Raw genomic sequence first — 21,959 nt, forward strand, 5'->3', positions numbered from 1 at the left:
AAGTCAAATTCAGTAGACAAGGGTCTGCACCTGGGAAGCGTTTAGGGATCTGAAAATCAATAAAGGTTGAAAACTGCTGGTCTAATTCAAAACAGACACTTTTACAGACCTTTTCCACCCATTAACTTGGAAATCCTGGCAATGCCTTAGCCACCATAAAGGATTTAACTGAGTGAAGACTCCATTGCACAGCACAGATAGCTCTGTACATACAAAGCAAACACAGGTCATAGTTCTTTTGGTATCACAAGTGGCATTCACTTGAATTTTGTTGTTTTTCCAACTCCCAGGACAAGCCCTTGCCTGCTAGGATTTCTTCCTTCAGTGTTTCTATTTCTTCTGCCTTTCTAAATGCCAGAGTAAATAACTGAAAGACAATAAAAATTACTATATACAAGAAGCTGTCAGTCACAAGCAGGCAAAACAGAAGCTTATTCTAAGCAACTAGACCAAAAGTTAATCATCACCCATAACACTGATTTTTGAGTTAGGAATGTCTTTTTTAAGAAATACTGTCTTGATTACAACCTAAAAAATACCACTTTTTTTCTTGGGGCTCAAGTAGCTTGTTAATCACATTCAGAGTTCACACCTCTTGGGTGAGCTACAGATTTGTTCAGTTAACACAGGGCAATTAAAGAAAAACTGTCTGATGTGCAATAATTAAGTTTCACCCCACTTCTGGGAAGGCAGTGCAAGAGGCAATCAACAAATCCACTACAGGCAGAATATGCTGCTCTTAAGTCAAAGGTTACTGCTACAGCATCAAAATGAGGCACTACCATTGATTTTAGCAAGGCCTCAGAAGAAGCTGTAACAGCAGAACTGGAATCACTGTACCCTCAGCAACCTAATTTGTTAGAAAAAAACAATTCAAGTTGTGGGAGATACACTTTTCAAAAAAAAAATCGCCAGCATGTAAGTACAGAGGTGGTTGCAGAGGCAGCAGAGCCGAGAAGCAGCATCTAGAGAAAAAAAAAACAACTGTAAAAGTCCGTTTTGCTTCTCTATTGCTCTTTTCCCCTCGTAACAGTAGCACAGGTGATGCATCACTACTGTGCTGTACTGCACAGAGCTGTACCGAGCCCTGCTGCTGAACAGCTGAGGGAAGTCCACACTCCTCTGGCAACAATCTCAGCAGAGCCTTGAGGTATTTCTGACTGCCAACAGTATGTTAACCAGGACACTGCTCGGACAAAGTCTCTCTTGCCCAGGGTTTAAAAATAAGTTTTAAACACATAAAGCAGAAACTACACAGAGGTTTCTGCCATTACGTTCAGCAAAATCTCACTTTCAAAACGATCCAATCTGCAAGAAAATACCTCTAGTTTTGCTACTTGCACACAGTCACGTTCAGTTTCAGAACACGAAGCATCAATCATCAGAATTTCACACTGCACTCCAGGTAGCCAGAATATCCGCATTTTCTAGAGAAACCAAGTTATTTTCTCTAACTTCACGTACACAAACACGTATTTCACATCTAATCAGAATATAAGATTAGAGAACAAATACAATGAAACAAGGAGGCAAGAGTGAACACATCCAAACACAGAATAAACGCTTCCAGGATCCAACCTGCTGTGCAGGAGAGCTCTGGGCCCTACAGAGTGTTCAAACCCCGCTGTCACTCAGAGCAAGCCGCTCTCACACCCTCACACACAGCTGGCCCTGCTGTGACAGCTCCTAACACCCACCCACTCACACCTCCACCGCGACAGAGGCAAGGCAGCACCATTAGATCACATCGTGAAAGCAACAGAGCCATTAAGGACCTCAAAAATCTACAGTCAGGCAGTAACACAGACTGGGACAGGGCCGCCACTGTGGAAACATCCATTATTCTGGATACCCACCGCAGCTGAAGGCCTTTATGGGTAAGTTTAGAGATACCTGAGACAAGAAACCCCCCCAGCAGAGGGCCCAGTGGGTGCCACCAGGCTGCATGGCCAGGCAAGATCCAGCTGTGTGCTCTTTTCTCCAAAATAACACCATCTTCTGAACAGCAGAAACTTTAGGGGCAAAGGGGCACGTGTGCAAGATCAGAGGCACAGGGAATGCAGCACACAAAGCCTGTTCCCGCCAGGTGCACACGGCAGGAGGCAATGCCTGGAGGAAGCACTGACAGCCAAACAGAATTCATCTCCCGACCAGGAAGATGTCAACTGACCATGGAAATTTATGTTCCCTACTCAAACAAACCACCGCTATTCCTATTGTATCTCAGGGATATAATGTTATCAGTAGTTAGTTACACCTCGAATCAACAGTCTGTAGTAGGAGATTCTTTCAGAAATGTTTACAGAAGTAGGGAGGATCACGTGGCCTTGGTTCCTTCATTTTATTTTTAGCAGAGAGAGAAATGGCACCAGACATGTCAGTTAACAAACCAAGCACCAGAGGAACTCTCACACAGGCACAGAAACACTTCCAAGCAGAGTACCCTCCCATTGCTACAGATCAGAACAGAGCTCAACTTCATCATGGATTAATTCTAGGCTTAAAGAGAGGCTTCTGCTGGCCTTCAGTCCTTTGAAAACAAAAACCTTCCAGGAGCCCTCCACACGTGTTCCACTCATCCCTTACACCCAGCTACGGGAAGGAGCCATCCTTAGGGATGAAAGATCTGGCTCTGGATTTCACTTTCCTCACTGACATCACCCAAACATCACACACCTACAAGGAAAACTGAAAGCAACATTGACCCTCATGTGAGCTCTGCACATCCTGCATCCCGAAACGATCAGGATCCAGTGGAAAAAACAGCTCCCGAGTGCAAACCTGCATAATGGACACACACCAGGAGTGGCACAGATGTATCTGAATCCAAGAACTCTCTGCTTCCAAGTCCTCAACTCCGCAAATCCAATAACTCAAGTGAAGTAATAAGGCATCAAAAATTACATTAAAAGAGCAACATTTCGGCACGAGAGTTCTGCGAGAAACAAGTCCACCTGCTCCAATTCCTCAGCATCCAACTTCAAGCAAGACCTACGGCTCTCAGACCTGCTGTGGCTGCACCACCCACCCTTCTCAGCGCTGGAGTCTGGGCTCACTTCTTCCAACTCCATGTACCACATTTCAGAACCTTTGTAACTTGCAAAAGCCAGGAGAGCTCTACAGACAAGCTCATATCAAGATATTCACGAACAACCACCCATTTAAATTTAAATGGTCGTAGCCCAACATGAGCACAAAGCAGCAAACCAGCAGCTGCCACCAATCACGGCATCACAACCTCTGGAAAAGAAACAAGACCCAAGAACCACTGCTAAAATTTCTTTTTCCACAATACAGAGTCTGTGAGGAGCTGTTGGGAACTTCAGACATACTTAAGGAAAGATTAACTTGACACTTAAAATAGCTTTGCTTCAGAATATGCACATCCCTCTTTACAACTGAATGGTACCTGAGCAACCTCTTTCGTGTTTTGGGCCCTTTGGGAGAAGCAGCTGCCAGGGCTATTAACAAATCCACATGGAAAACAATACCTGCCGCCACCCCCCCTGCCCAGAGACATTACTCTCATCGCGCTAAGGACTAAACCAAATTCTAGTCCTTCTGCTGGAAGCACTCTCGATATTTCCGAAATCAGCCTTTGGAAAGCAAAGATCTAGTGAAAAATTCAAATCTTGTAAGGGGCAGACATTCCAGACACACACACACTTCCCTCTTGGCGAAACAGGAAGTTTGAGCAGCGGTGACACACTCGGAACCATGAGCTTCAGAAATGAAAGCTCTGAGACAGTCTCACTGTAAGGTGGAGGAGCCCCATCACCAGGCCGCATAAAGGTGATACCTGAAAGACTAGCCCAGCTATGACAAGCCTAAAAATAGCTGAGCAGAACTCCCGGGCATTTGTGGTGGTTGTTCTGGGGTGGGTTTTTGTTTCAAGTTTTAGCAGGCTCTCACAGAAAGGTTGATTCCAGTTACCCAAACACAAATGAAACTTGAATTAAATGTCTATGTGAATAAATGACCTGAGGAGCAAGCCAGGTGATTTCCAGCCACTATGTCATGTTCAACGAATAAAAGATTTTAACTGTCTCACTGGTAACTTGGCACAGGGGAAAATCTGTGCCTCTTCCCATTTCACAGGCAATGGAGCTAAAATGAAGGACCACTCTCATAACACGTACTTATTAAAGAAAGAATGCAAGAGTTGAAGAAGGACCCCCGGCTGACTAAAAAATGCTTTTCTTCTCTGTACCTTTTTTCCTGAATAGTTATGCTTTTAAGGTACCAAAACAATCCAGCAAAGCTAACTACAGCAGGAAGACAGTTTTACTGAAAAGTCAACCCTCGCTGCATATCCAAGTAAGTGGCCCCGTCACTAAGACAGTTTTGTCACAGTACCAGCCGCAGTTCTGTGGCCACCGATAGCTGAGGCAAATGTTATGAAAGTACCTCTGCGAGCTTCTGTTTACAAAGTGAGACCCTCCCACAACCGCATCACCGAGCACATGTCTGCGAGAGATCCCCGCTTTGCTCTGCAAAACAAAGCTGAGGATATGCACAAACCTCAGGCCCACAGCAGCTTCGCACCACCAAAGACTACAAGACTGAGGGATTCCTCCCAAGGAATGAACAAGAGTATCCATAAGCTAGAACTGTGTCAAGACCAAATGAAGCTGCTGTCAGCATCTTCCTGGAATCGTCACTTCTCCCTGGGCACTCTGTGACAAGCGCCTCACCTCCCACAGCACACATCAGGAATGTCGAACGTTCCCAAAGGAACAGAGTCCTGCTCCCTAAGAGCTGCGTGCTGCAGCAGGATCTGTCCTGTCCGGCATCTGTGGCTCTACTTAAATTAAGGAGAGCGAGATGGTTTCGGTATCAGTGCTGTCAAATGAGCTCATCTTCACACCCCGGGTCAATGCATAAAACCGAGAGTACCCTCCATCAAGAAACTCTGAGTTTGCAAAAAAATATTTAAGAAATATGCAAACAAAACACTGAAGATCTGCAGGAAATATACATACAATAGAAATGCTACGCTGAGAAACAGGATTCAAAAGCAAATTACACAGAAGAAAGAAGTTAAATGTATCTGACACCTTTCCAAATTTTTAAAGTTCCATCAGATTTGCTTCTTATTGAACATAGGAATTCATGAGTGTACAGAGAAATTAGAAAGAAAAAGAAGTCAGCCTGAGTAACAGGCAAGGTTTGCTGCCCTTGAGGTCTGTCAGGCCATGACAGGGCCTGTCCCCAGCCACCGACAAGGTCTCAGCTCGGGAACCTCAAGTTGGGCCAGACAAAGAGCCTCTGACAGCGTTACAGGCGGAGCGGGCAGGAGAAGGGAGCGCTCCGCTCATCTCCGCTGCATTCAAACCCAAGCTATTAACAGGGAAAGAAAAAAACTCCACGGAACTCCGCAGCGAGTTCCCGGGCGGAGAGATGTAGAGCCTCTTATTCGTGACGGGAGGAAAAGCGGCGGGGGGGAGCGCGGGCGGACACAGGTGCGGGGAGAGCGCGGTGACAGCGCGGCCGGTCCCCTCGCTCGGTAAGATGGCACCCGCCCCCGGGGCGAGCAGGGAGCGCGGCCGGCCTGGCCCGGCCCCACCGCACCGCAAAATGGCAGCGGCCGCGGCCCCCCCGCCCGCGCCCCGACGGTGCTTACGAGCTGCAGGGCCGCCGAGCACTCCGGCTGCTCCCCGGGGCCGCCGTCCGGGGCCCCCGCGGGCACCGGCTCGCCCGGCTGCAGGCGGCTGTCGGGGCCCCGCTGCGGCGCTGAGCGGCCGCGGCTCCGCGAGCCGGGCTCGGCAGCCTCCTCCTCGTCGTCGTCCTCGTCCTCCTCCTCGTAGTCGTAGTCGTCGTCGTCGTCGTCCTCCTCCTCCTCTTCCTCCTCCTCCGGCGTCTCGTCGCCCTCCTCCTCCTCCGGCGCCTCCTCTCCGCCGTCTCGCAGGAGCAGGGGGAAGGCCCGGGCCCCGCGGGGCGCTTCGGCCGCCGGGTCCTGTGCCGCGGGCAGGCGGGGAGGCGACGAGCCGGGGTCGGGCAGGGCCTCAGCGCCGTCGGCGGCGCCGCCGAGGTACTCGGCGTTGATCATGGAGGCCAAGTCTTGCAGCCTGCGCAGCGGGATGTAGCAGGACGACGGGTCTTGGCCGTAGCCGGGCTTGGCGGCCGCCAGCTGCATGGCGGGCGGCTCGGGGCCGCGGGCCTCGCCGAAGGGGCCGCCCTTGGGCTCGGCGGCCGCCAGCGAGGTGCCGAAGGGGACGAGGCAGCTGCGGCGGCTCACTTCGCAGGCCTGGTCCATGCCGGGTGGCGGGCATCCACCTGCGGGCACAGCACAATGGGGTCAGCCGGGCCCGCACCGCAAAATGGCAGCCGCGCCCGGGGGCCTCGCTCCGCTCCGCCGGCCCCGCTCCGCCACCGCCGCGCTAAAGGCCCCAGGCCGCAGCCCGGCCGCCCCGGCTCGACTCGGCACAGGGGCCGCTCGCCTTGCCGAGCGCTGACGCGGAGCCGCCGCTCACCTGCGGGTGCGGCGGGCGGCTCGGCGCCTGCCCCCGGAGCGGGGCAATGGGGAGACGCGCCGACCCGGCCCGGCCAGGCCCCGCCGCCGCCGCTCCACCGCCTCCCTCCTCCTCCCTCCCCCGCATGCGCGCGCCCGACGCCGACGCCGCCATCCCGCGCGGCCGCGCGCGCGCGCGCCCCCACCCTGCGCGCCCCCGGCCTCGGGGTTCGGCCGCCGCGGCCAATCAGCGCGCGCGCGCCCGCGCGAGCCCGGCTCCCCCCCCCCGCCCCGCGCGCCCTCCCCCGACGGGCGCCCCCCCAACGGGGGGGTGGGCAGGGGGCGCTCAGTGCTGCCCCCCCCCGGCGCGGCCCGGCCCGGCCCGGCCTGTCCCGCTCCCCGCATCCCCCCGCCCGGCACCGCGGCCTCGGGCCCGCCGCCCGCACCTCCAGCGCAGGCGGGGGGCACCAGGCGGGATGGGACGGGGCGGCCCCGCAGGGTCTCACCCGCAGCTTCCCACCCTCCTCCTCCCCCGCCAGGCAGGCCGCGGGCCTGCAAGCGGCGGCCGAGCGCAGGCCAACAAAATGGAGTCGGCCAGGCCCTGCGCCCCGGCGGGGCACCCGGGCGGCGGCGGCCCCCGCGCCCCGCTCGGCCCCGCTACCGGCCCCGGTGCCCCAGGGCGGTCAGCGGGACACGGGGCGCGGGTCGCCGCCCGCCCCCGCCGGGCTCGGGTTACCCCCTGCCATTGTCCGCCGCGCCCCGCGGGCCGGCCCGGCGCCCCCGCCGCGCTCCCCCCGCCGCCCTCCGCGCACCGGCGGGCCGGGCCGTCGCCCTCCGCGGGCCCGCCGTGCCGAACCGTGCCGAGCCTCGCCCGCCGGGGAGAGCCTCCGGGTGCCCGCGGCCTGGCTGTCCTCGCCGGGCTCCGCCGCTCCCGGACAGCCGCGCTCCCGCCCGCCCTCCCGCCGCCGAGCGGCGCGCACCGGCCCCGCGCCCGCCCGCTCCGCCGGGACAGGCCGCCACCGCCGCCCCCCGCAAACGGCCCGGCCCGCGGCCCCGCGGCGGGCGGAGGCTCCGTCGCTACCTGCGATGCGGGCCGGGGTCTCCGCCGCCAGCCGCGCGGGTCCGGGCGCCGCTCCGCGCCGCCGCCGCACCGGCACGGCTGGGCAGGCACGGGGCGGGGGGCAGCCGGGGCAGCGCGGGGATGTGGCACCGGGGCGGTGCTGCCCGTGCCGCGCGGGGGGCAGGGCCGGGCTGCCGCCCCCCGGGGTGCCGCTGCAGGGGTCGGCGCGGCGCTGCCCGGACGGACCCGCTCCCCCCGCCCGCCGCTGCCCTTTGTTTCCCCCCACCCGCCCGTCCCAGGGCCGGCCGTGCGGGAGTCCCGGCCGTGCTGGCGCCGCGCTCCCCCACGCCGGGCTGGGCCCCCGAGCAGCCGCTCTGCACACCCAGACACGCAGCGCCCGCTGCCCAGCCCTCGCTGCCCCGCGGGCGCAGCTTTCTGTTCTGAAACGCTTTTCTGATTCGGCTTCGCGATGGCATCCCGGCGAGGCAATAAGGTCTTGCCTCTTCCCTGCCTCCGCACCTTGGCAGCCCTGCCGAGGGCTCCCGGCTTCCACAGTGCCCCTTTGGCCTTCCAGGCACTCTCTCTGCCCGCTCTGTGGCTGGCGATGCAGCAACCATTCCTCCCAGCATCTGATCCTGAGGGGCCACACCAAGGTCCTCGACCCATTGGCAGTCAGCTGGTGTGCTGCCACTGTGGAGGTATTGCCATGTTCAGCTCATGCTGCTCCAGCACACCCACGGAGGGTGGGGTGATCTGGCAGGAAGTTTTGCTTATGACATGTTTGTACCTCCAAGGTCCCAGCCCAGTGCTCAGCTGGTGGCACCTGACTTGCCATGGGCCCTTTTCTCCTGGTGTGTTGACACGTGGGAGCTGGGACCACGTTGTGCCCAGTGCTGCATGAACTCGGCACTGATTCCCTACCCGTGCAGAGTTGGGGAGTCACCCAGCATGGCTGGGGGTCCCTCTCTTCACACCTGGACAGGGAAATACCTCCACCATCATACATCTCCCCCAGATGGACTCTGGAGGCAGCCACACCCAGGCAAGGGCCCAGCAGCCAACTTTCCTCCTTTCTCGTTAGAGCAACCTGCCACACACGTTTCTGCCACGTTCCCAAAATAAAGCTGTGGTTTATTTATATGCCCGCGGGGGCGGGCAGGGCCCTCTGAAGGGCGGGAGCACTCGGTTTCTTCCCAGACCCTGACGTCTGAGACCCAGTGAAAGGAGACTGACCTGGGGAGAGGTTTAGGGCTGTTTCCAAGAAGGGTAACTGTATCCTGGGCCCTGTCACCAGCTACCCTCGCTCTGCTGATTTGCTCCTTCTTAGGCTGAGTGGGAAGAACCAGGGCCACGAGCAGGACATGTCCCAGCCTGGTTTCCCCCTGGGAGCCCTCTGTCCTTGGGCACATGGCACAGAACATTCCCACGGTGGGCAGGGGCTGTACCACTTGGGCAGCGCTGCCCAGGCAGCTCTGGGCATCCCTGGGCATGTCCACATCCTGCTGCCCCCATGGCACAGCCCCAGTGGGGCCCCGCAGCGATCCGCCCGCAGCCGTGTGGTTCCTGTCGCAGGGGGGCAGGAGTGGCGGGGTGCCCTCAGACACGCTCCCCATCTGCTGTGTCACCTCTGCCCACGCCATGGCCAGCGCTCGCAGGAAGGGCACTGCTCCAGCCCGTCTCTTCCGGCGGAGGAGCAGGGAAATGGCATCCCGGCCGCTGCCGCCTGCTCCCTCCCGGATGTGCGGCACAGCGAGCAGCGTGGCCGGCCCTGCCCTGCAGGGCTTTGTCTGTGGGGTTCGCCCCGCACCCCGCGGCCACGGCCACCCCCCCCAGCGCGGCTCCCCGCGCACGCCGGGGCCCCGCTGCCGGTCAGGCCGGTGGCTCCAGAGCCTCCCGGCACTGCGGGCTCCCTCTGCAGGCCCCGGTGCCCGCGCTCCGCCCGCACGGTGCCCCACGGGAACGGCCCGGTGCCCGCGCTCCCGGATGGAATGCGCATCCCCGGCCCCGCCATGGCCGCTCCCCATGGCTGCGACGATGCCGAAGGCAGCGCGGCCCCGCACCGGCGGCTCCTGCTCGCTCCCCCCGGGGGGGTGTCACGGCTGGCCGGCGGGGAGCCCCAGAGCCCAGGGCGGAGAGAGCTCTGCCCCCGCGGGAGCCGTGGGGAGGGTGGGGCGGCTGCGAGAGACCGCGGCTGTTCCACGGGGGCACTGCAGGGAGGCGATGGACGGCGGGGGGAGCGCGGCCCCAGGAAGAAGCAGCGGAGTCCTGCACAAAGGGCCGGGGGCGGTGGCTGGGGGCCGTGGCCGTGGGGCTGGAGCACGGCCGGGAGCGTGGGCGAAAGGGTTAAGGAGTCGCGGAGGGCAGGGGGAGGGCTGGCCCGGCCGGGGGAGAGGAAGGAAGCAGAGGAGGAGAGAGGAGTGGAGCGGATAGCATCCTGCCCGAAGGGTTTGCCGGGGGCCCCTTTCCCCCAGGAAGCGACTTGCGGGACTTGAAACCGCAGGGATGGAGCGGAGCGAGCCGGGGAGGCGGGCGGGGTCAGCCCGGCACCGTGCCCGTGTGCCTGGCGCGGGGACTGCTCCCACAGCCGGGGTGACCCCGGTTTCTCAGATCCTTCACCTCACAGGCCCCCTGCCCTGCTGCTCCCATGGCCTCCCAAAAGCTGCGGCGGGGGAAAGGAGAGCGCAAGGGCAGCCCAGGATCACACAAGGGCAGCAGGTGCGGGCCACGAGCTGCAGGGGACACGAGCCATCACTGCTGAGCAAATCTGCCCTGCGTGGAAGAGCTGGGCTGGTGTCACCTGGAGGCCAGTCCCCGCAGCAGCATGTGCAGCATGGGGATGGATAATCCCTGAGGGACCGAGGCCCAGGGTGCCTGCCCGGGTGCTGCAGCTGCTCTCAGGGACCTTCCTACTCCCCCAACCCTCAGACTGCCCCTCCTCATCCCCAGCCTCCCAGCCCTGGTCATTGAGGCTGAGCCCACGCTGGGCTTTGCTCCATCCATCCAAGGTAGAGTCAGGTTCACCAGGCTCCCATGCCCAGGGAGTGTCCTTCCCACACTGCTCCTGTCACGTCACCGCGAGGGACACACAGGGGATACACATCAGGACACGGCACAGCTCTGCAGCACAATCCCTGGCCCTGCCCCTGCCCCACTCTCAGGCCCATCCATCTGCGTGGGTGATGAAGAGCAGAGCCAGGACACATTCCTATGCCGCAGACCATTTTTCCCAGGCGCATTTGACACCCTTCCAACACAGTCCCGGGACTGTCGAGTGTCACCAGCCGAAAGGAGGGGGGACCGCCCGCTCCCGTCTGCCCGCCCCGCGCAGCTGCTCCCACCGACCGGGAGATGGGGCTGAGAGCCCGCGGCTTCCCGCAGCACCGCCGGGCCGGGCGGAGGGCTGCGGGCTGGGGGCACCGCAGCGCGGCGCCGCCGGCCTCGCTGGCACCCTCAGCTTGGTGCAGGGTGCAGGCGGTGCAGGGGCTGGAGCCTCGGCCCTGCCACCACGGGGAAAGAACAGGGGAGGCTGCGTGAAGAGGGGTGCGTGGTGGGTGTATGTGTGTGCATTGCTGTACATGCGTGAACGGGAACGGTGCTGTACGTGTGTGTGCGTGGCAAGGGGTGCGTGGGGGGGTATACGTGTGTGGACGGGGGCTTGCGTGGGATGTAGTGTGTGTGAGTGGGTGGAGGGGTGGATGCATGCACAGGGTGGGGGGTGTCTGGAGTGTGCACACATGAATATGTGTGTGGATAGGGGTTTGTGCGTAGGTGGGAGTTGCCGACGGGGGCGTGGAGGGTTTAGGTGTGTGCCTCCATTTCTCTGTGTGTCTACATCCGTGTGTGAGGTGTCCCTCAGGAACTGTGGTGAGATCCAGGGTTAGGATGCCTCCACAGGAGGGGACAGGTCCCTGCCTCAGCCTCTACCCCCACGTGGGAGTGGCACAGGCCCCTTTTCCCCGCCTGCTCGCCCATGGGGGCCCTTCCCTCCTCTTCGCTGCCTGGGCACACAGGGGCATAGATATGAAACAATGACAGGCAGGTTGCGGAATGGCAGGCAGGAGCCGACAGAGGGGCAGTGCCAGCTTCCCTCCTGCCAGTGGGGGAGACAGCAGACTGGTACCTTTCAGCCCCCCCAGACTCATCCTTCCTTGCCCGGGGGCAGAGGCTTTCTGCATCGCAGAGAGACCAGATTCTCCCCGGAGATAAAATCTTGTCGCCTTTGTTTTGGGGAAAAAACACAGCAGCAGCTCCTGGCCAAACAACAGAGTCGTTAAGCAAAGGAATCTCCGGGGAGGGACTGGGAGCCACATCCCGGAGCTGGAATGAGGAATCAGCTGGTGTCCCGGCCCCTGGGGTGCTGGCTCCACCAGGGCTCAGCATTCCTCCCAGAACTAGAACCATATCCATTAGGATTCAGCATTCCCCCAAGAACTAGACTATCTCCACAAGGATTCAGCATCTTCCACACTCCCCCCAGACCAGAGTCACTTTTCCTAGGGCTCAGCATTCCCCCAGGACTCAGCATCTCTTCTGGGATCACAGCATTCCCCCAGGATCACAGTGTCTCCCCAGCTCCAGAGCCTCCTCCAGGGACTGACTACAGCATTCCATGCAGGACCAGCAGTACAGAAGCATGGCTGTGAAGTTTCTCAGCCCCACAGACACCTCACATTCTATAGGGACCCACAGACATGTCTCAGCAACATGCAGGGGGAACCTGCAGCTCTCGGGTGGGCAGGTTCTGGTGGGGCACAGCTGGGCAGGGAACAGTGCCATGGCCCAGGGTCTGGGGACAGTCGGGGTGGGTGGGGGGGGGGGGGACGACGAGGGGGAGGGTGAGTGTATGTGGGAATGCTGCCTCAGGAAACCAGCAGGATTTACTGGGCTACATGCTAAATCCCTCTCACAAAAGGGGCCTGTTTGTGTGGACAGGATGCTAGTGGCTCAGCCACACTTGTTTGGCCAGCAGAGCCTGGCGGATTAAGGACAATTGGTTCAGCCCTGACAGAAAATACCAGGAATGTTAAACAATAAAATCTGCCTCCAGTTGTCGTGGGGCTGCGGGATGCCCCGGGCTGCCTCCCTGCCCTGCCATGGCCCCTGCTGCCCCATGCCTGGCAGTGCTGGTTCTGGCACAGCCCACACACTCACTGCTGCAGTTCTGGGGAGTTCAGTGGGGGATGTGGTGGTGCCTGGGGATAAGAAGTGGGCCATCCCCCGGTGCTGGAGCAGGCAGGTGGGCACAGTGCTGGCCACTGTCAAGACCCTGAAAATACCTCTGGAGTGCACTGGTGTGGATTGGGCTGTGGGGAGAAGGCACTGCCTGCACCTGCGGCAAGCTGACTAAGTGAGCAGGGACAGAGTGAGGCTATGGCAGGAGGTGGCAGGTCCCTGCTCACAATGTCCCCTTGTGTGCCCCTGCCAACTGGCATTAAGGATTAGCAAACCCACCTATATCTCACCCTATGAAATTGGCCATGGCCCCGTTTTCCAGGCTGAGCAAGTACTGCCTGTCCCCTGTGCTTCCCCCAGCATGGAGACCCCAGTCTGGAGCAAGGTAGGGGCAAGCTGGGCACAGCCTCATGGGGTTTAGCCCCCTCTCCATGTACTCATCCATGTTCAGTCCCAGTCGTGGCTGGGATCTGGGCAGTGCTCATGGGCAGCCTGGGCAGTTTGCCCTCCAGCGTGTGAATGCCCCATTCAGGGCTGTGCAAAATGCATTGGTTCTGGCACATTATCGGACAGCTGGGATCCTTCCCAGGCAGGCAGGCTGCCGGGACAGGCAGGTTTCACACCTGCCAGTGGGCTTTCTGCCTCTGCCTGCCATGCTGGAATGGGAGGCTGGTTCCAGCAGAGAGGGGAGCAGGGCTGGGGATGGAGGCTACAAGCATGCTGGTGGGGCTGGGATTGCCCCAGCAGTCCTGTGAGGTGGTGTGACACAGAGGGGACCTGAAATGGCCTGAGATGGCTCTGAAAGCTGCCGGGCTTCCCAGCACGTGTAATACACAACAGGCACAAAACCCACGGCTGAGTCAAATCTTGCCATCTGCCTCCCTTGAGATCCTAGACCCCAGCACCATCACAGCAGCAGGCAGGACTCCCTTTCTAGTTGCCCCAGGTCCTGCCCCACCACACCTACCAGTCCCAGTCCCCTTGGGCTGGTTTGGGGAAGGCTGTGCCAGGGAGCCAGCTACCAGGCTGGGAGAGCCAGTTTCCAGCCTGGGGGGCTGTGAATGCAGCTGGGAGCTGGAGAAAGAAACCAGATCCTGGGGCTAATGGCCGGCAAAGCCCAGCCCTAGATGAAACACTAGACCCAGGGAGTGGGCTGGCAGGAGGGGGCGAGACAGCTGCAGCTCTCCCTGCCCACACTGCCAGGCACCGCAGGGCAAGGGGGAGCAAAGCAGCCATCAGAGAGCAGAGCCAGGGAATGGAGGCCCCCAACTTGTGCTCCCAGGAATGAGGGGGCTTTGGGGAGACAGCACAGAGCCCATAACTCACTTTTATCTGGAGTTCTGGTGCTAGCCTGGGGAGGGAGGATGCAGGGGGTCCCCAGTGCACAGGGCTGGGCCCCAGAGTGCTTTCCCAGCCTGGGAGCCTACGGCAGTTGGGGGATCGGTTTCAGGGCAATGCTGGTAGCGGAGTTCACGGTGGCTTAGTGCAGCAGTGGCTAATGGGGAACAGATGCGAGGGTGCTTTGTGCTGGAGTGGGCCTGGAGGCACAGGAGTGGGGACATTGCTTCCTGCACCTGTGGCACTGCCTCTGTGTCCCCCCAGAGTGGTCGCAGTCCCCCATGCTGGGTGGGGAGAGGAGGCAGCAGGGAGGCAGCTCCTGACCTGCCTTCCCAGCTTATGTGAGCCCTTTGCCCTGCCAGAGCAGCCCAGAAACTGTGCTAGGGTATATTCAAAAAAAATAATTTATCAGGTTGATATTTCATGTACATAAATATTCATCTCTGTGGCTATGTACAGACGCAGCAGGAGCCTGGCAGCAGTGGGGCTCCCACCCAGAGACACTTCCACCAAAGCACTGGCCAAAGCCCATCTGTATCCCCAGGCAATGCCATGGGCATCCCACGCAGTTCCTGCCTGGAAAGGCTCTAGCTCCCACTGCCCCACAATGCCAGGCAGTTCTCAAACAGGACTGATGGCTCAGTGTCCAAATGAAGCCCTGAGAGAGGGACCAGTGCTGCAGCTTGGGACCATGCCTGCCCACCACTCATGCCAGACAAAGCAGGGAACCTGCTGGGGAGTCTGGCAGCTTTCAGAGCTGGAAACCCAGACCTACTCCCAGTGAGGGGAGAGGCAGCTTTGGCATCACCCTTTCCCTGCCAGCCCTTAAGTCCTCACACTGGGGTAGGAGAAGAGGTGGGGAGCCAGTGGCAGAGGGTCATGAGTGAAGACGGAGTCATCGGAGGAGCAGGAGCTGGCGGTGTCCTCACAGGAGGGTGAGTACTGCTCAAAGGGCATGGAGAGGTCCAGGTACTGCAGGGAGGGACAATGCCATCACCACCAGTCTTGTCAGTGCCCATGCTGCCCACCCTCATGCCCACCAGCCCCCCCCCACCTCTCACCTCTTCTGAAACAGCCACCAGGATCTTGTCCAGCCCCTCTACAAGCTGTTTGAAGGTGGGGCGCTGCGAGGGCACGGCGTGCCAGCACTCCCGCATCAGCATGTACCTGGGAGGTGAGGGAGTGTTAACGAGGTTCCACTGTACCCCCTGCCTGTCTACATGGCCAGTACTCACAACTCATGGGTGCAGTTGGATGGCCGGTCCATGCGGTGCCCTTCTTTCAGCAGCTTGAAAAGCTCCTCCACAGGGATGCCAGGGTATGGGGAGCCCCCCAGAGTGAATATCTCCCACATCAGGATTCCAAAAGACCACCTATGATCACACACCAGAAAGAGGGGTCAGTCATGTTCTGGAGCCCTTTCCCAGCTTGCCCCTCTGCACCCTGCAGTGCTGTGGGAGCAGGGATGGGAGGGGGTGGCATCACCGCAGAGGAAGATGTGTCCCAGTGCTGCTGTCCCCATGGAGCATCCCCATTCTACTCATGGGAACCATCCAGTACATGTATAACCGCACAGTGCTGCCTCCTCCCACACAGACAGCATCCTCACCCAACACCCAACACCCCCTCCTCATTTCCCCCCAGAACTCACACATCGCTCTGATGGGTGTAGACACGGTCAAACAGGGCCTCGGGCGCCATCCACTTCACTGGCAGGCGACCCTATAAGAACAACCCCCTGCTCAGCTCAGCCCTGGCTGGGGGTCCTAGTACCCCTCTTCCATGACCCCCACTCACATTGCTGGTTTTCTTGTAGTAGTCTATGTCATGGACGTCTCTGGCCAAGCCGAAGTCAGCGATCTTCATCACACTCTCTGCTGTGACCAGCACATTGCGGGCAGCCAGGTCACGGTGGATGCACTGCCAGGGAGGAGTGTGAGATGGTGTCTCCAGGTCTGTATGTCTCACTCACACACATGGAGGGGCTGTCTCCCTCCCACACATCCCCCAGCACTTCTGCAGCAGTGGGGCCACAGGTGCAGTGAGGATACACACACACTTCCCAGGAGATGGGTCAGGCTTTGAGCTCTACATTTCTGGGGAGACACTGCTTTGAGCTTTGCTGGATGGGGCTATGAGGTTCTGGACAGCCTGTGGGAACAGGCTGGGCTCCCTCTCCCTGGGGACAGTGGATTCACCAGGGACACACCACTCCTGTGTCACCACCATGCCCTCCCCAGCTGTACCCAGCACAAGCAGCCCGTGTGGGTTGTGCCAGCCCTACCCTCTTGGACTCCAGGTACTCCATGCCACGGGCCACCTGGTAGACGCAGGAGACCAGGTCCTTGAAGGAGAGCTGCTCCTCAGGCATTGCCGAAATGTCGAAAGCGTAGTCGGGAGTTGGGGGGCGGCGGGCACGGAGGTACTCGCGCAGGTTGCCCTTCGCAGCAAACTCCACAATCACGTACAGGGGCCCTGGGAAAGGCAGCCACTTGCTCAGCTCCTGCCCTGCCCTGTCTCTGCCCAGTCAGCCACTATTCCCAGGAGCCCACATTCCCTGGTCCTGCTCCACGTCCTGTCCAAACCCTGCCAGGACAGCCCCCTCACCATCTTGTGTGCAAACTCCCAGGAGGTTGATAATATTCTTGTGTTTGTCCATGAGCTTCATCATCTCCATCTCAGATATGAGGTCAGCCAGGTCCTTGTCAGTGGCATTGTCTGGGGAAGGAGGGCTGTGTCACCATGCCAGCCAGGTGGCACTCCCTCCTGACATTGATGCCATCTCTGTTCCCATGACACTGGCACAGGAGCCATTACCTTTCAGCATTTTGACAGCGACGGTGACGGCTCTGTCCGGCCGGTCTCTGTCGATACCATAAGCCTCTGCCCGCACCACCTGGCCAAAGCAGCCTTCCCCCAGGGGCTTCCCCAGGACCAGCCTGGCAGGGACAGGCAGAACCATGAGGGACCACAGGGATTGCCCCACATCCCACCACCACACGGCCAAACCCCAAGGGGCAGAGGCAGTGTGTCTGCCCCTCTCTGTACGAGCTGAATCCCAGTGCCCCAGGCTACAGAGGGGTTGAGGCATCTGGTGGTGGCCAGAGACCTCCCCATCTGTCACCCACATGGTGCTCTTCCTGGGGCAGCTGGGAGAGCAGCTCCCAGTCCCTGCCCTGCATGGCACCATACTTGTCTCGGGGGAATTCCCACTTGGCATCAAGGGGCAGGTCCAGCTCCATGACACCAGCCAGCATCGGGGCACAGCTGGAGGAGAGACGGGTGACGCGCATCAGGGATGTGCTGGACTTCCCGGAAGTGCTGGAGTCCAGGGAGAACTGTGGAGACCAAGGGACCACAGTCTTTCAATCCCATGCTCCAGGGCCAGAGTCCCAACAGTGCTGTGTAGAGACACCCGCTCAGAGCAGTGGGGTGAGGGAGCCATAGGAGGCAAGGGGGAGGGGCAGCCTCAAGGCTGGCATCAGGGTAAGGTGTGATGGATATAAGTGACATTTGTAGAGCCAGTTAGCCACCAAGGTCCCCCTGTGCCCCTAAGGCTCCAGCTGAGCACCCACCTGCCGGATGAGCGGGAATTTGGAGAGCTTGTGGACTGCCATGGGCTCCAGGTGCTGCTTGCTTGACTGGGTCTGCATCCGGCACAGCACCACGATGATAACAGCCATGGCAACAGCCAGTGAGCCCGAGGTGTAGATGATGATGTCCGTGTACTTGGCCTCAGGGGCTTCAGCTTCCCGCACCAGCTCCTCCTCTGGAGGGAGTGAATGAGTTGGCCTGAGGCATGTCCTCTGTCTGCTGGGGGTCCCAGACTCCACCCCAGGATCCCATTCCCACCTGGCAGGACGGTGAGCCAGGCAGACTGGTAGGAGAGGCCAATGGAGTTCCCTGCCAGGCAGGTGTACTCGCCAGCATCCTCCAGGGAGACATTGCGCAGGTACAGCACCTCCACCTCGGAGCTGTTGATGTCTGCAGTCTGCCAGGGAGATGGATGGATGGTCAGTATCCTTCTTTCTCAGGGGACTCTGTACAGCCCTGTCACCACTTTAGGGTGGGTATGTGGGACCTGGGTGCTTCCATCCCTTTTTACCTTGAGCACTTGCACATAGGGGACCCCATCAGGACCATAATTGCTGCCATTCACCTCGATGTGCTTCAGCCACTGGATATGGGGCTGGGCATCACTGTAGACCTTGCAGAAGAACTCCACATCACTGCCCACCAGGGCTGTGGTGTTGGCAGGCAGCCCAGCCTGCAAGATGGGCCTGTGCGGGGACCTCTCTGTGCACAGGGAGCAGAGTGGTGTCACTGACACAGTGACCCAGAGTAGGAGCTCCTTGCTCCCTCCCTCTCCACCCACTGTGGAGCCACAGAGAACTCTTCCCCAGCTGTACAGCAGATCAGTGCAACATGAGCCTGGTCTCCATCCCATGTCCATAGGGTGTGAGGGACATGTGGACTGCACCAAAGAGAGGCTATGAACAGAGGCTCCTATACCCACTGTCCCTGATCCCGACCCCTCTGCCAGGCATGGGGGGAGCCTGGATCAGCGCTGTGCCAGGGAGCCCTCACCCAGCACATCCAGGAGGTAGCTGTAGCGGATGCTGCCAAACCTGTTTTCCACCAAGCAAGTGTAGTTGCCACGGTCAGAGGGCACCACACTCTCCATCACCAGGCTCCAGTGCTGGTGCCGGAGCTGCAGACAGGGGAGATAAGGCATTGAGGTGAGATGGGGAGATGGATGCCAAGAGGGGAGCTGCAGTGGGGGGAGCTGGTCCATACCCGGATGCCCCCGATGCGGTGCTCCCCCCGGAACTCACGCCCATTCTTGAACCAGCGGATACTGGGGCTGGGGCTGCCTGAGGCTGGGCAGCGGAACTTCACCGTGTTCCCTGCAGGGACTGCATACAATTTCTTGTCCATCCGGTGTGGGTGAGTCCAGTAAGGAGCTGGGGACACGTGGGACACAGAGTGGGAGGGAGCCAAAGGACAGCATGGGGGCTGCTCCCAGCCGGCTGTGCTGGGAGCAGGAGGCAGTAGTGCCCCGTGTCCCTGGTTCTGCCCCAGCTGCCCTCTCCTGCAGTGCCCTGGCATGGCACTGACCTCTGTGCACGTAGATGGGCTCCTCATTTCGGTCTCCATGGGGACTGTCCCCATCACTATCTTCATCGTCATCGCCTGAAGCCAGGGAGTCTGCAAAGGGAAACCGGTTGAGAGGGACATCCCTGCCTGCAGGGCCAGGTGGGCAATGGCTGTCTTGCTGCCCTGGAGACAGCTGGGCACTGCCAGGGTTCCTACCCACAACGGAGATAGTGAAATTGCGCAGAATCTCCCCAGTGCCCCATGCCCGGCACACGTAGAGCCCCGAGTCCTCATAGGCAACCTCCGAGATCTCCAGCAGACTCTGCCGGAGATGAATGCGACCTCCCGAGAGGAGAGGCCGAGACTCCTTGTACCAGACCACACTGGCACCACTCTGGTTGGCATCACAGTATAGCTTCAGTGCATTGCCTGGGTCCAGCAGGAGATGTTCCTCTTCTGACTCCAGCAACGGGCTCTCGAATAGCTCTGGAGAGATGCAGTGAGTACCCACCCCGGTGCTCACCCCTCCCTGACAGCAGAACCCCACCACATGCCCACCCCAGTGTGGAGAACATGTGGTGTGACACAGCCCGGTGCCAAGCTCTGCCCCCCAGAGGCAAGTGAGGGCTGGACTCTGCCCTGGGGCACAGGGACATGGTTTCCCCAGTGCCATGTCCCTGTCCAAGGCCACACATGGCACCATCCTTCCTCCACCCCCAGCAGTGCAGTGTGCTCCAGCCCATTCTGTCTCACTGAACACAGCACCAAACCCACCCGATCATCTATTGTTGGGCCCCCACGTGCCCCAAGGACGGCCGGACCCCCTACAGCCTGGCCGTCTCCAGAGATGCCCAGGCTGGCAGCAGAACCCTGCTTGCCGATGGCCAGCAGCAGCATGTGCGTGTGGAGGGCAGAAACAACCCGACCGCCAGCCTAGCAATACCACTGCAGCGCGACTGCCTGCGTGTGGCGGCATGGGGGTCACAGTACGTCCCCAGCCCTCCGCGTGGCCAGCATGCGTGGGATGTGGGGTAGCTGGGCTTCTGGTGCCCTGGGACACGTCTTTCTCCCATAGCCACCGCCGCGAGCCACGGGCTGTGCACACCTCGCCAGGAGCCACACAGAACAGCCACAGTCCATGGCGGTCATGCTACCCGGCTCTGCCACGCGTACCACGAGTGAGACGAACGCCCGCAGCACAGGGACAGCCTGTCTGGAGCCAACCTGCTCCTCCCAGTCTCCACACCTCCTCTGTCGGTCATGGAGACGATGGTCCCCGTGCCATGTCCCCGGCTCTCGCCAGTCCAGCCCCGCAAGCAGAGAGGTGGGACTGCGTGCTCAGGGTGAGCACTCGCACCCGCAGCCCGGGGCTCGCCGCCCAGCTGGGATGGGGGAAAGTATTGAGAAAGCAGGACCCCGCCGCCCCCCGGCCCCGCTCCGCCCTGCCGCAGCCGTACCTGGCTCCATCGCCCTGCCCCGGGCAGCCGCCGCCAGCAGCAGCCCTGCCACGACCTGCAAGAGGGGCCGCATCTTCCAGGTCCCCCCGGCGTGGGGGGTCCCACCCTGCGGGACAGGCAGCGCAGGGTGAGCGGATCCGGGCGGGCAGCTCCCTCCCCTCCCGGGACACCGGGGAGCAGCGGCGCGGGATCCCCAGAGCACGGCGAGAGTGGGTGGGCATAGAGGGGAGGCAGAGCACGAGTGTCCCTGGGCAGGATGAAGTCCTTTCCAGTCCCTCTCCGCCTTGGGAGCGGGCACGGAGAGCGGGGAACACCCCGCTTGGGTGCCGGGAACTGGATCCCTCCAGCCAGCGGCAGCCTCGTCAGGGCGCGGGGGAGGTTAACCGTGGGAGGGGGGCCGTGGGGATCCCAGGGAGGGAGGAGAGTGTCCCGGATGGGGGTTCCCGAATAGTCTCGGGAGCTCGGGCCGCATTGTTACCGGTGGTGAGGGCTCCCTCGACGGAGCCGGCCGCGCTGCGCGGGGAGGGCAAAGTCCGGGGCAGCGGGCTCAGCGCCGCCGCGCCCCGCACCGCGGCCCCATGGCAGCAGGGCCGGAGACGGCTCTGGCTCCGGCTGCAGGCAGGGCTGGGGCTCTCTCTGGGCTGGCTCCGGCCCCGCTCTGCCGCCGGCGCGGGGGCGCGGGCACTTTGTAGGGGCGCGCTCGGGTTACAGCGGCCCCGCCCGGAGCGCTGGGGAGGCGGGAGGGGGAACGGGGACCGGCCCCGCTCCGCTGGCTCCTCTGCAAACCGACCCGCCGCCGGGCTGGGCGGGTGACGGGGGTGGCACCGACCCCCGGGCCTCCCTGGCCCCGCTGCCGCACCGTCCTCGCGCGGGTGGGAATGCGTGGGACTGCACAACACCCGTGGCTGCTCCCCTGTGCCACCTCCCAGGCAGACCCCACGCGTGGAGACCAGCAGATGGGTCAGGTGGGGCAAGGCCACTCCCATTTTGCCCCGTGGCACCCCAGTTGCTGGGGGCGGGAGCACCCCGGGCCCGAGATGCCGAGGGCGTCCCCGTCACCAGCACCCGCCGGAGAGTGCCCCGGCCAGGGCGCTGCGCGTTGCTGGGTGCCCGGCAGCCTGCGCGCTAATTGCGCTGTAATTAGTTGTAGCGTTATCGTTGCCGGTGCCATAAAGCGCCTGTGACTCTCATTAGGAGCCCATAACGGAGCGTCATAAAACACCGCCTGCGAGCCACCATTGGAGTGGCCTAATCCGACCCATAAACACTTCACCCTCGCCCTCCCCACGCTGCTGCCTGTGCCGGGGCAGGCAGACCACACCATGCCCCGGCCATGCTGCCCACCCACCCACGCAGGACCCCTGGGCACTGGGGGAAGCCTGGC

The 21,959-nt window shown here is 60.8% G+C and overlaps 3 protein-coding genes across 6 annotated transcripts in view; 1 reads left to right on the forward strand and 2 right to left on the reverse strand.

The window, feature by feature from the left end:
- The window catches only part of NSD1 (nuclear receptor binding SET domain protein 1), a 61,485-nt gene extending 54,138 nt beyond the window's left edge, over positions 1-7,347 (reverse strand). For 2 of the 4 annotated variants that reach the window (XM_071569944.1, XM_071569940.1), the window contains exons 1-2: positions 6,474-6,556; positions 5,624-6,276 (exon numbers count right to left, since the gene is read on the reverse strand). In XM_071569944.1, the coding sequence (XP_071426045.1) occupies positions 5,624-6,256 (633 nt within the window). In that variant the 5' untranslated portion in view covers positions 6,257-6,276; positions 6,474-6,556. Of the gene's footprint in view, positions 1-5,623; positions 6,277-6,473; positions 6,582-7,263 lie in introns of those variants that run through there. The other 2 variants (XM_071569942.1, XM_071569943.1) reach the window with 2 other exon arrangements.
- LOC139679163 (collagen alpha-1(I) chain-like) lies at positions 6,293-11,045 on the forward strand. Its single transcript, XM_071570594.1, has 3 exons — positions 6,293-8,004; positions 8,839-9,956; positions 10,768-11,045. Exons 1-3 carry the CDS (start codon positions 6,293-6,295, stop codon positions 11,043-11,045), a joined length of 3,108 nt encoding a protein of 1,035 aa, XP_071426695.1.
- Positions 11,046-14,402: 3,357 nt separating this feature from the next.
- Positions 14,403-21,372, reverse strand: FGFR4 (fibroblast growth factor receptor 4). Its single transcript, XM_071570185.1, is given in 18 exon segments — positions 14,403-14,993; positions 15,083-15,188; positions 15,257-15,394; positions 15,673-15,743; positions 15,819-15,941; positions 16,306-16,496; positions 16,629-16,739; positions 16,839-16,960; positions 17,214-17,359; positions 17,597-17,790; positions 17,874-18,012; positions 18,127-18,317; positions 18,609-18,732; positions 18,819-18,985; positions 19,140-19,229; positions 19,335-19,604; positions 20,576-20,672; positions 20,674-21,372. Coding segments are annotated over 18 exon segments (2,550 nt in total). The 5' UTR covers positions 20,797-21,372; the 3' UTR covers positions 14,403-14,846.
- Between the last annotated feature and the right edge of the window lie 587 nt (positions 21,373-21,959).

This window comes from Pithys albifrons, chromosome 15 (assembly GCF_047495875.1).
Source record: "Pithys albifrons albifrons isolate INPA30051 chromosome 15, PitAlb_v1, whole genome shotgun sequence".
In the NCBI taxonomy this organism is placed as follows: domain Eukaryota; kingdom Metazoa; phylum Chordata; class Aves; order Passeriformes; family Thamnophilidae; genus Pithys; species Pithys albifrons.